Below are 13,292 nucleotides of genomic sequence, written 5' to 3'. Positions count from 1 at the left end.
TTCCACATGAAATCTTAATAAATTAATAATAATAAAATAAATTAGAAACAAAGATTTGCCCTCTTTCAGCAGGAGGCATGGTGAAATAGGAGTACGCACTTACATTCTCATGAGAATAACATGTGAAAACGTAGTCGAAATACATATTTCAAAGTATTTTATAATACTCTGTGTCATCTAATTCTAATTTATACAAAACCTTTGAAATATTCATTTAAATATGCGAGATATGTGTGCAAATGGCAAGTGGAAAATAAAAATGGAAAAAGTTTTAAAATGACTCAGTCTCTTGGGAGTGTTTGGATAGTGTAGCTTTATTGGAAACTGCAACTTTGCTAAGTAGGTTCATTGCCTTGATACGCAAGGGATAGTCCCGAATTCATTTGTTATGAACCCGAACCAAGGCGGCAAGAAAATAATTTTAATTATTTATTTATAAGTTCTAAAACAATATGCATGCGGCTAAGCGAGCCCTCTGGCATTGAGTGTCCATGGGCGGTATCACATAACATTAAGTGAGCCTGCTGTCCGTTTGCCTAAATGTGGAATAAAAAATGTGGTTTCCTCGTGATGTTTTTCTTCTGTCGAAATATGGCTTCTGCCTTCTCATATCTGCCTTGTTAAAAACATGAAGCAGATTCTCCCTCCCTTTACGGCACACAAATAAAGATTGATTTAAAGTGTTGTATATTTTTAATAAGATACTCAATAATAGGTGGGGCGAAAGGCGGACCAAAGACACCGGTGAAACCATCAGCGCAGAAGGGTTCGGTGAAGACAGCGCCTCCTAAGCAGGCAGCGGCGGCAGCAGTAAAGACACCACAGGGCAAGAAGAAGAAAGGTCACAAACACCAACAATATGAACTTATCGTTACTATTAATTTGGTAAGTATATGTCTTATGAAACATCTATATCTTTATAACATATATTTAGGATCCCGCTATTCCTACTAAATGGTCTCGTTCCTACCTACATATAGATATTTTAATATATAATTGAATTAAAAAAACTATACATTTATTCATATCGGTCAATGTCATTAAGAAATTATGTATTTATTAGAAAAAGAAGTATTCAGAAAAAGAAAAACATAGAATAGACGGGAAGAACTAGAAATTAAATATCCATCACTCTTTTTACAACGCCACGTTACAGAAGATACAAACAGTACATCAATTAATAAATATTTTAAACTGTATATAGATAACATATAAAATCGATTTTGTTAGTTTGTCTAGCTAAAACTTGAGAATGGCTGTACGAATAGGATCTTGAAATATATGTGGAATTTCAGGGAAGGTTTAAACATGAATAATAAGTAGAGAAAATAACTATAAATGAAAATGAAAAATCTTTAACGTATTAATAGAAATAAAAAAATCCCACTTGTTTGTTATATTATCTTTATAGATGCCTTGAGAAAATTGTTTCATAGCAGTAGTACGAGGTTCGTTTTCTTTGGTTTGTTTTGAAAAATTTGTATCAAGTTTAAACACAAATATATGTATACGAAGTTCACCGGTTTATCGTTTAAAAACTAATAAACAAATGATTAATATCCGATCTAATCTCTTTAATTTCGACTAGTCGCTTCAAGTAGCACCCGTTCACGAGTACGATGCATGGCCAACGATGCCCTCTCGTCATATTGTAGACGGTGTTGCCAAATAGAAAACTTTGAATTTATTATTTATTTGAGAATTCCCAATAATTGATATATAAGTATTTTAAAAAGTGCACAGGCACGAATCAAAAATTTAATGTGGCGCAAACTTATTTAATTTGTTACGAACAATCACATATTATTATTACTATACATGTTAGGGATATTGTTAATACTTTGTGTTATAAATAATTATAAAAATAAATATGAATAAATCTATATACATAAAAATTAATCCCTATACCTTGGTCACGATATGATGTGAACGACTGGACCAATTTCGCTAATTCTTCTTTTGTTGTGCTTGTTATGAAATATTTAAAAAAATGCGCGTAAGATTAGACAATTTAGGAATACTTTACCACCATATTAAGTAATGCCCCTGAATGGTTTAGATTCCTAAATCAGCACGGCAGATGGCGCTGCAGTCGGTATCTAAGTTATTTATTTATAGCTAAACATCAGGTTGTTTAATATAATGCAGTACAACGTCTGTCGGGTCCACTAGTTGTAAATAAATATTTAAAATATCTTATAACATAAAATTACTTAATAATGACACAATCCCGAAAGCCCGAAGAATATAAAGGATCATAAAATGATGCCTTCAGGGCACACTTAAGTTATAATACGCCTTTGAGTTGAATATCGTAAATCTTAATCTTTATTGCCATTTATAAGGCGCAAGTGTAACTGAACTGTTAGTTTTTAAAATAGAAATGATTAGCCATTTATTTATTTTAGTATGAATTTAACAGCTTATACTTATACATATTATAATACAAAATACTAAGATAATACAGAAAGCCAAAACAGAGTTTAAGCCAAAGCTTTGGTATTTAAAAAAATGTATATAAAATTTATTAAGTAGATGAAATTTATACGTACATATATTTTTTAATAAGCTTTGTTATTCATTAAAAAACTTAAGTTTTTAGTTCTTAGATGCAGATTTCTTAGTCTGTTATAAATTACTTAAAATACGTGATAAATTTGCTCATAATTGCCATCTGGTTGATGAGGCTTCTATATATTTTGATTTCTGGGTCTAAAGCATGCCAGTTTCCTTACTATGTTTTGCTTCAGCGTACGCGAGCGAGTCTTCGCACACTCTTAAAAAATTACGTCTACAATCAACTATAATAATCCGAAAATAGGCGTACTGAAGATCGGCTGGTACAGCGGCCCTTTGAAATGAAGTGTTTTATGAAGACGCTATAAATGTTGTCCCCCACTTCGGAAGTGTTATTCTGGACAACTACTCAACTCATAAACGATCATATAAGAATCGCTTTAAGCGAATCTGAAATACGTGTCATAATGTCATTCCGCAAAGTAAACCACGGAAATCACTTGAATGCAATACTAATAATCAATAATATAATGACATTATTAATAAATTTTTTAAATATTTTGTTATTTCTATGTTTTATGTCTTACATGTTATCATGACAATATACGATTTATATTGTTATTCATAAATTAAATGCGATGTGTAGTTGTAACAATAACTTGTATGAGAAGTTTTGTCCAAGTTTAAACCTTCTTGCCAAATCAAATATTGTACTAAAAAAACATATGTTTTACATACCATACGTATAAGAAAATTACTTTTTTTTAATATTTAACTTTTTAAATAATTATGTTAACTGAAATATTTGTATTTAACTTTTTAAATAATTATGTTAACTGAAATATTTGTATTTCATTGACATACTTTGAGCTGTCGTGAGACACTTTCATTTCTTTCGGGACTTTGATGGTTAAGGCAAAGGCACTTGGGGCAAAATTTTACTCCTAATGCAATTGTTAGCTTCGTTAATTGACAGGAATACGCATCACAGTGTTTACTAGCTCCAGCCGTTTTCGTTACGATTCTGTTATTAGAATAAGTCCGTGACTATAACGACACAAACGACACGCCGGCGTCGAGGTGTGAACAGCTAACAAGCTGGCATTTTCATTAAATCACTCAATTTAACGGTGTTGCCCGCTTTTATTAGAACATGTCACTTTGTATCCTACTGTCCTAAATTTTGTAAGAAAAAATAAAATTGATATCATAATAATTATTTTATTAATCCCAAAAAACTGTAATATTTATTTTATTTTTGAAGTGAAACTTCTTTAGGCGTATGAGGTAATTTTTTTAAATAACATCACGAAGATCTGCAGTACATGAAAACAGTGTGAATATAGACATAAAAATACATGGAGTAATTATATACTGGGACATGATCATTGATCATCTATTGGCACCTTAGTATTAATAATTTACAAAGAAGTTTCATTTCTGAACTGTGTATTTTATATACACGCACTTTTTTATTTAACTGTGTGTTGTTTCCCTCGCTCAACGAATGAGTAACGCAATTCACCGAGGAAATATTGTGTACAAGCGTTAAAGGTACCAAACAATTTAAATTAGTTTTAATTTTCTTTTTATGAATTTTCAAATTCGTTTTATAGCCAATCTAGCGACCCGTCCCGCCTTCGCACGGGTGCAATGCTGATACTAAATACACTAGAAAATCTGTGAACGCTGTATATAAAAATGTGGGTTATCCATAAAAGATAGACATATACCATCAGGGACTTTTATGTAGACCTTTTCAATGTGTACAATACTTAGTACATTATTTTGATAAAACTCGTAGGGTTCAGCCTGCGTTTGAAATGTAAGCGGAAATAATGTAATTATTTACGACATCACATTAGAAACCTCAAAAATAACAGTACTTCTCCACTATTTATTGGATGTTATTATACATATAATAAACCTTCAATAATAAACCTTCCTCTTGAATCACTCTATCTTTTAAAAAACCGCATCAAAGTCCGTTGCGTAGTTTCAAAGATTTAAGCATACAAAGGGACATAGGGACAGAGAAAGCGACTTTGTTTTATACTATGTAGTGATAATAATAAGTTATTTGTAACCAAGTCAATTTACATATAACTAATTGGTTGAGGTGTATGTGGGAATATATGTAAAGGAGTGTAAGAGTGTGAGTGTGTAATTATATTTAGTGATATTCTTCAAATATAATTATTGCTAAATACTTATTATAATAATTACAATAATTGTCACTAATCCCATATAATTTAGTAGATTTTCCACATCATGAGTTAAATTTTTGAGGCTTCGGGACGTGACGACCCTGTCATCTTCTTATGAAACAGACAAACAAAAAATGCACTACTATTACCAAGTAATCATAATTAGTCAACTATTTATAACAAGTTTACAATTTGTTTATCTACAATTTTGACGCCCAGCGTGTTACATCGCAAATTGCCTTGCCGTGCCAAGATGACGGAACTATTTCTGTATTCTATAATGACCGCAGATTTGTTTATACAAATATAATGAAATGATCTGAAGTGTTTGCTCTTTTTCAAATTGATAATATAGACGATTTATTCATATTATTTTTTCAATTAATTTCATAAATCAACTCGTTAAACCAAAGGCCACTAGTTAAGCCAAAAAATCCTGAATATATGCTAGTGCTCTTTATAGTATATCTTAAGGATTGTTTTCGGTATCAAAACATACAAAATATTTTAACTGCATTTAATTTTTTTATTTATCTACCGCTCCAATGACACAGCACAGTTGCACAGTTTTGCGACCAATATAGAACGCCTCTTGTCAGCATAGCAAAAATCCAATTTAAATTTAGAATGTACATGTATTTGAGCTGTCACTCTCTACTCGCGCGTGTCACTGGCAATCTTTAATAGCCGATAAAAAAGGAATAGTGAAATGTCAATGCAAAAGTGGCGTAATAAAAAGTGGCGGGAAATCTAATGAAGTTAAATTAAAATTAAAGTGCTTTTCGTTGCGGAGGAGTAATTAAAAAGTCAACAAAGCATGAAATTGTGAAAACTAAAGCTAAAGTCGCAATTTTGCTGCCGTTTGAAAAATTATTCAGCGCTTTTTGCTTTATGAGTTGAATTTTAAATGTGGAGTTTTGATAGTTGAAATTACAGGTTATGTGATTTGACAGTGTTTTATTAATATTGCAAATTGTTTTTAACTACAATCTGTGACGATAAAAGTAAATTCTCTTTAACTTGTCAGTGAATATTGGAAAAAGTTTTCTTCCATATTAGTTTGAGCAAGTTGTTGTCGTAAAAGTTGTATAATATGTACCTTTACAAATGGCGGAACGGAAAGATGAAATTTATAATAAAGAATACAGAAGAATAAGGCGAATAACCACAGATCTTGCTACACGGCAGATTTCTGTAGGTATTTATATATCTTTATAAGGATCAAATATAATCAATAATTGCGTCAGGTTCATCATCAGCGCCTAAATTTCATCACCCATATTTTATAGAACTAGATATTGCTTAGGTGTCTTCAAAAGCCCTTAAAGCCGGCAACGCACTTGCTAGCCAGTTTGGTGGGCAGTGGTTATGTTAAGAAAAGGCCGAGAGCGTAATAATTATATACATTAATCAAAATTCAAATAAAAAGTTTTGGTTTCTGGCTAATACTTTGTATCCATTGTTTAAGCATACAATATGTTAATCTAATTTCATGTAATTACTATAACTACGTACATCGCATAGATGTAATCTAAACATATAAAATAAAGTCGTGTTATGTATACCACTTACAACATAAGATGCTGGACCGATGTTACTGATTTCTTTTTTGGTAATTCTTCTCGGCCCCAAATAGCAGAATAAGTAATAAAATGTCGGATAAGTAGTCGAATAACAATAATTTAATTAATTAATTTAACGAATGCAAACAGCATGTGTTGCAATACAGCATGATAAAGCACTTTCTGATATACAACATTTTTTGATGCGGTACCACATGTATTCGATCAAGATACAAATCATTCACCTTAATATAGGAATTTCTTAAACTGTCACGAATTCGACGTAAAATGATGCGTAGTTTTGTCAGCAGATGGCGCCACATGCAATTGAGCTAAAACACTTTTTAGGTCGGAGCCTCAGATTTCTGTATCTGTTTCATGATCATTTGTCAATCTAATCGGCATGTTGATCAGCGTCCTGTTCCTGACACACGACGTCAACTTTTTAGGTCTAAGCCAAGCCGGTTTCCTTACAATGTTTTACTTTACCGTTCGAGCGAATGTTAAATGCGCACAAAGGAAGTCCATTGGTGCACAGCCGGGAATCGAATCTACGACCTCATGAGAGTGTACGCTGAAGCTGAACACTGATTAGTGGTCCAAGTATAATTAGCCTTTTAATAAAGTTTAGCAAACCGTCATTTAGGGCTGAATATATTTTCATCGCTTCCATTGTTGAATCTACCAGCTGTAGCAACAGCTGTTTTGATGGTTTTGTATGCGATTTTGGTAGTTCTTCTAAAGGCAATCGCATTGGAAATCTTGGTATTCTATAAAATATTATTATATCAATTAGATTAGGTGTCGCGTGTTACTAAATTGGCACAACTTTGATTCACTGACATCTGTCGTTTCAATAGGTCAGACTTAAAATGCGATATTGTTTTGTATTGTATTATAAATAATATTATCTTTTTCAGTCAGAATATGGCCTCACAGAAGAACAAGTAGCAGGTGTGTATAAATTAATTTAATAAACTTTTACCACAATTTATTCATTTATACAGAATATAATCGAAATTGATTTATGTAAAAAAACAAAATATACATAATTATGTGTGTTTATATTGTGAATATAATATTGTAAATTCTGCATTAAATTATTCATAAAATTATATAATATAGTTTCATTCGAATAGAATAAGTATGGTTTTTGTATTTTTCATGGCAATAGATTTTTTGTATTTGTCTAAGGAACATGAGTTTGATATTGACCAGTATTTACCGATGTGGGGACCACGCCCCATATGGGGAATGTTAAGGGAAACTATTTACGAAAATTTATTTGGAATTTGAATTATTTCAATGTTTCATTATACGTTTTGAAAATTTACTTACTGTATTTCAATCCTAAGAAAACTTAAAATAAATCAATATTTTAATATTAAAAATGTATGTTGTAAAATAATTTAAATAGGCTAATATGATGCATGGCACAAAAAGGTTGGGAAACACTGATATATAGGAAACAAGGCTGCATTGTTTTGTAAGATTATGATAAACCATTTATTTATCAAAAATTGACGCGATAAATTATAATCTATTCAGATATTTAAGATTTTGTTACTTGCGACAGAAATGTTCTGGTATAACATTTATATCGGTCATACACTCGTATACCTACTGAAGTGATTATTTTTCCAGAGTTCAAAGAAGCCTTCATGTTGTTCGACAAGGATGAAGACGGGACCATCACAATGGCAGAGCTTGGGGTTGTAATGCGGTCATTAGGACAGAGACCTTCAGGTATCTATTTGTATCTGCATACAAGTATATTCATATATTAATTCTGTTCTTCCAAAGGGGTGGTCTGTAACCGCGCAGCACCTTCGGACATATCCGTCTCGCGTTATCCACTATCATGACATTCATGAGTACTTATTACTATATTACTGGATCTAAATGAATTTCATGTTTGATGGGATGTCGTCGATTCCTTGGATGATAGGACGGGCTTATCGGGTGCTACTTGGAGAATGTTTGCCCCCCCTCCCCCCCCCTCCCTCGGACACAAGCAAAAAAGCTGACGCAGCCGCAGTGCAGGCGGAAAATAATAAACAGTTCAAATATAAGTCTTTCCTCCATCTTCGATTTTAATCCCTTTCGAGTAAATACTTCTGGGGTCCAAGTGCATTTAGAATTTAATTTGGCACCTGGTAGATAGTACCGGTGACCCCAGAGTGGTGCTTTCCTCGCTCAACGAATGTGTGTAGCAATGAAGAGTGGAAATATTGCCATCGTTAAAGGAACTCTGCCACAAGGGCCAACCTATTTAATTTTTTTTTAATTTTACTATATAGGTAAAAAAATTGTAATATACTGTATACTCGATTGTCATCTATATATATATTTATATATATATATATTTGTATTATTATCATACGCAAAACATTTACCTGTGTTAATTTAAATACCTGTAAAACTGCTATAAATGTAATATCAAAATTGTTATTATCATTGTGGGTACTGTACATTAATTTCAAAGATACAAAAATTTAACGTAAAATAATATTTATAAATTAATTTTTATACTTTTCATAAAACAGTCTTAATTTAACAGTTTTCTCTACGGAAGCGAACATTAAATTTATGTAGGTTTAAACAGTTAAAAATAACTAATTATAGTTGTTTGAAAATACTATAAAAAATGTTCAAACAAGATTAATTGTTCATGTAATATTTTTGTGAAAGCTGGTTACCCAACCCAAAACCTACCCCTTCAATTATAACCATAAATAGATTATCAAGTATAATGGAATTGGAACTGATGTGGTGAATAAATGAATACGGTTTGTAATAGATGTTTCAATTTTCGACCAGCGATGACTGTGCTTAATGAATTTTTACTGAGAATCGACCAATATAACGTGGTCCCTTCATTCCGAAAGCTTACTTCTTTAATCCGACTTCAAAATAAAAAATTTCAAAGTGTGGAAATTGATTTTATCTATATCTATAAAACTCAAACTCAAATCTTTATTGCATTCCTTATGTTCATATTTTACACGTGAAATGTTATAATTTATTATAATAAGGACCTTGGTTAGGCACAGCAATGTTGTGAGAGGGCATGCTCCACCATCTCTCTTTAGTCGGCAGTTCATGTCTGAGTGTCGTGGTCAGCAACGAAGCATCTAGAGCGGACTATCTGCTTCCACCGGTTTCTCTCCAGCGCTGTCCCTCATGACACTGTGTAGCTTTGAAGACGATGAGTCTTTCACTTCCATCTGGTTGGTGAATGGCCACGTGATCTTTTGCCTTCTGTGTTACCAACCACGATCAGTTTCTCCAAGTTCTCATGCTCCACCATAGTTATCACATTCATATTCTTACAAGATACATTATTTATTTGGTATACTTGCAAAGCACACATTGCGAAAAGGAGAAGGTTATTAATAAACTTAACTTTTATAAAGGAAATTAAAGTCCTGAAGGTCAGACACTCTGTAACAGAGTAATAACATTTCTAATAATTCTAAACAATTTTTTCAAAGATTTGGTTAACCTCCAATTATTTGCCTCACTCAAACTTTCCGGTAATTTGTTGCATATTTTTATTGTGGAGATCAATGATTGATTGATGCAATCCCTATCTGGACGTAGGTGGAACCAGTTGACCTTTACGGGGGCTCTCAGAGAGTAAAGAGCCTTTGTATCCCTTTTTTTTCAAATATCAGGATATTTACGAATAAATTTACATGCTTCCAGTATATTTATGCTAGGTAGGGGTAAGGATATTGTTACGAATGAATTGAGGCTTGCATGAGTCAGTATTTCCTATATTAACTAAAATTCTCATAAGCTTTTTTTCGCTTGTAAATATGACACTTACCCCATAACACTAACATAAGTAGCTCTCCTAAAAACAACTATAATTAAATTTTATATATCAATAATCAGTTCAACAAGGAGCCATTCTATAAATACATAAACGTATTATGAAATGTCTGATTTGTTGGATGCTGTTTCTTTAAAACGGTGCAATATTATCCAGCGTAGCTCACCTCATATTTGCTTTCATTTTAAAGCATTTATGTTCCTAGAGTTAGTTTTTAGTTGCAAGAATAAAAGTAAAAACTAACTAGAAAAGAAAGATTTTTTCCTCTTAGCTAATGTGGGTTCCTACGCTAAATTGATTGGCTAGTTTATTCGCTTTTATATATTACGTTTTTAGTAATGCTTTAGTAATATTTTCTTTGCAACTTATTAATTGTAAGCATTATGTTTGTGCACGCAGTCCGCACCTATTATCGAGGCTACACATTTGTTATATACTTTGTCCCTCCTATATTTCGTCTTCTCTGTTTTATGCGCGGCCTTGTTGTAAATAAATAAAAGTGATGTAATACAAAGTACTCAAGCATGGTAAATATCAGTAGATGATTATAAAACACACACATTATATTAATAAATATATCGCTAATTCTAAGATTCAGAAATTACACATTTCGGAGATACGTCATTCATAGACTAGTAGTGTTGACCTAGAGCCTTCAGTAAGCGTCTTATTCCGAGATAGTATGTGCGATTCCCGCACACCAATGGACTTTCTTTCTATATGGGCATTTAACATTTGATCAAACGGTGCAGGAAAACATCGTAAGGAAACCGCCTTAGGCCCAAAAAGATAATAGTCTGTGACAGGTACTGTGGCTGATCACCTACTTGGCTATTAGATTCATACATGTGAAGCCCCTATTTTAAATAGAGGAAAAACCACTCTGAATGGAACATTTTATACGACCAATATAAAATGATCCCTTCATTCCGACAGCTTAGTCGTATGATTAAAGTAGGAAATAAAAATCGGATGAAGATAGCGTTTAATATTAAATTCTCGTTATGAACGAAATTTCAAACACTTTTGAAATAGAAAAACTTTTCGCCTGCTTTTAGTTTGGAACGTGTATGATAAAGTTTTTAGTGATATCTGCTTTTGGTAGTATGTTTATAGCACATTGGGATTAAAATTTAAAAATGTAGGTACTTCAATTTAAAATAAAAATTTGTGTTAAGTGCATGCATTCGTTGTATTTATCGTTTGTATGGCGAAGGAAGGCATCGTGAAAAAACCGCCATGCTTTAAAGACATGATTTCAATAAAGGTACCCAAGATCAGAGTTTGTAAGGTCACTGATTTTATAATTTCAGCATTTATATCTCTGTATGCCTAAAGACCTCTAAAATAAATGCAATTACCTCACACCAGGAATAATTATATTTCGTAATCTGATAAATGAAATAGTCTAGCCACACTGTTCCAAATTCAAAATAACTAAAGAGTTGAAAAATGAAGTTTTTTAGTTGAATTTTTATACGTAGTTTATGCTACCAACGAACCCATCTATACATGTGTATTGTTAATTAACTTAATTAACTTTTTCCTCGTGATTATTATTATTTTTTCTTAAACTTCTAATAAATAAATTAATGAATTAATGTTTAATGTAATCTATGTTTATATGTGTACCTAAAAATTTGATCTGAATGAAAGGCTATTTTATTATTATTATTTAATTTTTATTTATTTATGTATTTATTGTATAAATAATCTTAAATTGTAGAAGTTGGTATGGTGGAAACATAAACTGGACACAGTTTTTCTGTCCACCGACGACGAAAATATTTAGTTAATTATAATTAACTTAATAAAATAATGAACTTATAAAGATCTAAATTTTTCAGAGACTGAGCTAAGAGATATGGTAAAAGAAGTGGACCAAGATGGCAACGGAACTATTGAGTTCAACGAATTCCTTCAGATGATGTCCAAGAAGATGCGAGGGGCAGATGGTGAAGATGAGCTTAGAGAAGCATTTAGGTATGTAACATCTCGATGGACTTCCACGTTCCGATTGACAAGGCACTTTTGGTAACCAGCGAACTGTGGAATCAACTCCCTCTGTCTTTCTTGGGAGATACGATGTTCAACGACTCAAAGTTCTCAGACTCAAGACTCCTCCCGCAAAAGCCGGCAACGCACCCACTAAAAATGGGTGTCCTTTGGCTGCGATTTGCTGTATAAAAATATAACTATTCAAAAAATTTGCATTTCCTTTAACTGCTATTAAACATTTCGTTTCGTACATAAAAATCTATTTTGAAAAAAGGTCACCTTATTTATAATGTTCTTTTTATGTGCGATCAATTATTTCAATTGATTATAACGTCCAGATTTGTATACTAAGCTATGTATTGAATAATATTTCAGAGTGTTCGACAAAAATAACGATGGGTTGATATCTTCAGTCGAGCTGCGGCATGTTATGACGAACCTGGGTGAACGACTGAGTGAAGAAGAGGTGGATGACATGATCCGTGAAGCAGACCTTGATGGTGACGGCATGGTCAATTACGATGGTAGGTCAACTAGACCCTATAGCGCGGGAGACCATTCCTATGTGTCTTTAACTATTATTATTAGTACAGGGTAAAGCTACGACTCTCTTCTGTGATATCGTGGGTAAAGCTAATCACCTCATTTTATCTGATAGAGAAAAAAATATTTATTTATTTATTAACACTTCGTTGCATTACATAAAAGAAAAAAAATTAAATATAATTTAATTAAAAGCAACTCTTAACCTTATCGCTTTCGAGCGATTTCTTCAATAAGAAGGAAAAAACATACTTAACAGAAACAAAAAAAAAACTAATCTGATATAGGATACATTATTTCGAAACAGATGTAGAAATCTGATAGCAAATGGTTGTAACATCATTGGATTTTAATATTTTTCATAGGAAGCTAAACATTCTTGTCTGTTGTTTAAAATTCAAAATCGTTTATTCATATTGGTAACACAATGTAGGTACTCAAAAGTAAAACGGGAATATAAATGCTTCTAATTTTACATTTACTGCAAGTTCTTAAATTAAGGGCGTAGAAATGAAGAGAAGAACTGGCACTAACCTCTCCGCCACTCTTTTTAGTCGCCAAGGTTTTTGTTTTACCCAAACATTTCTAAGGAGCTGCAACCATTACACTATGTTCCACATGACATCT

The 13,292-nt window shown here is 32.2% G+C and overlaps 1 protein-coding gene across 5 annotated transcripts in view; it reads left to right on the top strand.

The window, feature by feature from the left end:
• LOC111004123 (calmodulin-A) overlaps window positions 1-13,292 on the top strand; it is a 133,389-nt gene that overhangs the window by 116,867 nt on the left and 3,230 nt on the right. For 3 of the 5 annotated variants that reach the window (XM_045627914.1, XM_045627911.1, XM_045627913.1), the window contains 5 exons: window positions 716-885; window positions 7,207-7,240; window positions 7,931-8,032; window positions 11,972-12,107; window positions 12,498-12,646. In XM_045627914.1, coding sequence (XP_045483870.1) covers window positions 716-885; window positions 7,207-7,240; window positions 7,931-8,032; window positions 11,972-12,107; window positions 12,498-12,646 — 591 coding nt within the window. Of the gene's footprint in view, window positions 1-715; window positions 886-5,373; window positions 5,919-7,206; window positions 7,241-7,930; window positions 8,033-11,971; window positions 12,108-12,497; window positions 12,647-13,292 lie in introns of those variants that run through there. The other 2 variants (XM_045627912.1, XM_022274984.2) reach the window with 2 other exon arrangements.

This window comes from Pieris rapae, chromosome 4 (assembly GCF_905147795.1).
Source record: "Pieris rapae chromosome 4, ilPieRapa1.1, whole genome shotgun sequence".
Classification (NCBI taxonomy): Eukaryota; Metazoa; Arthropoda; class Insecta; order Lepidoptera; family Pieridae; genus Pieris; species Pieris rapae.
Note: the sequence above shows the minus strand (reverse complement) of the source record. Positions and strands in the feature narration are given on the sequence as shown.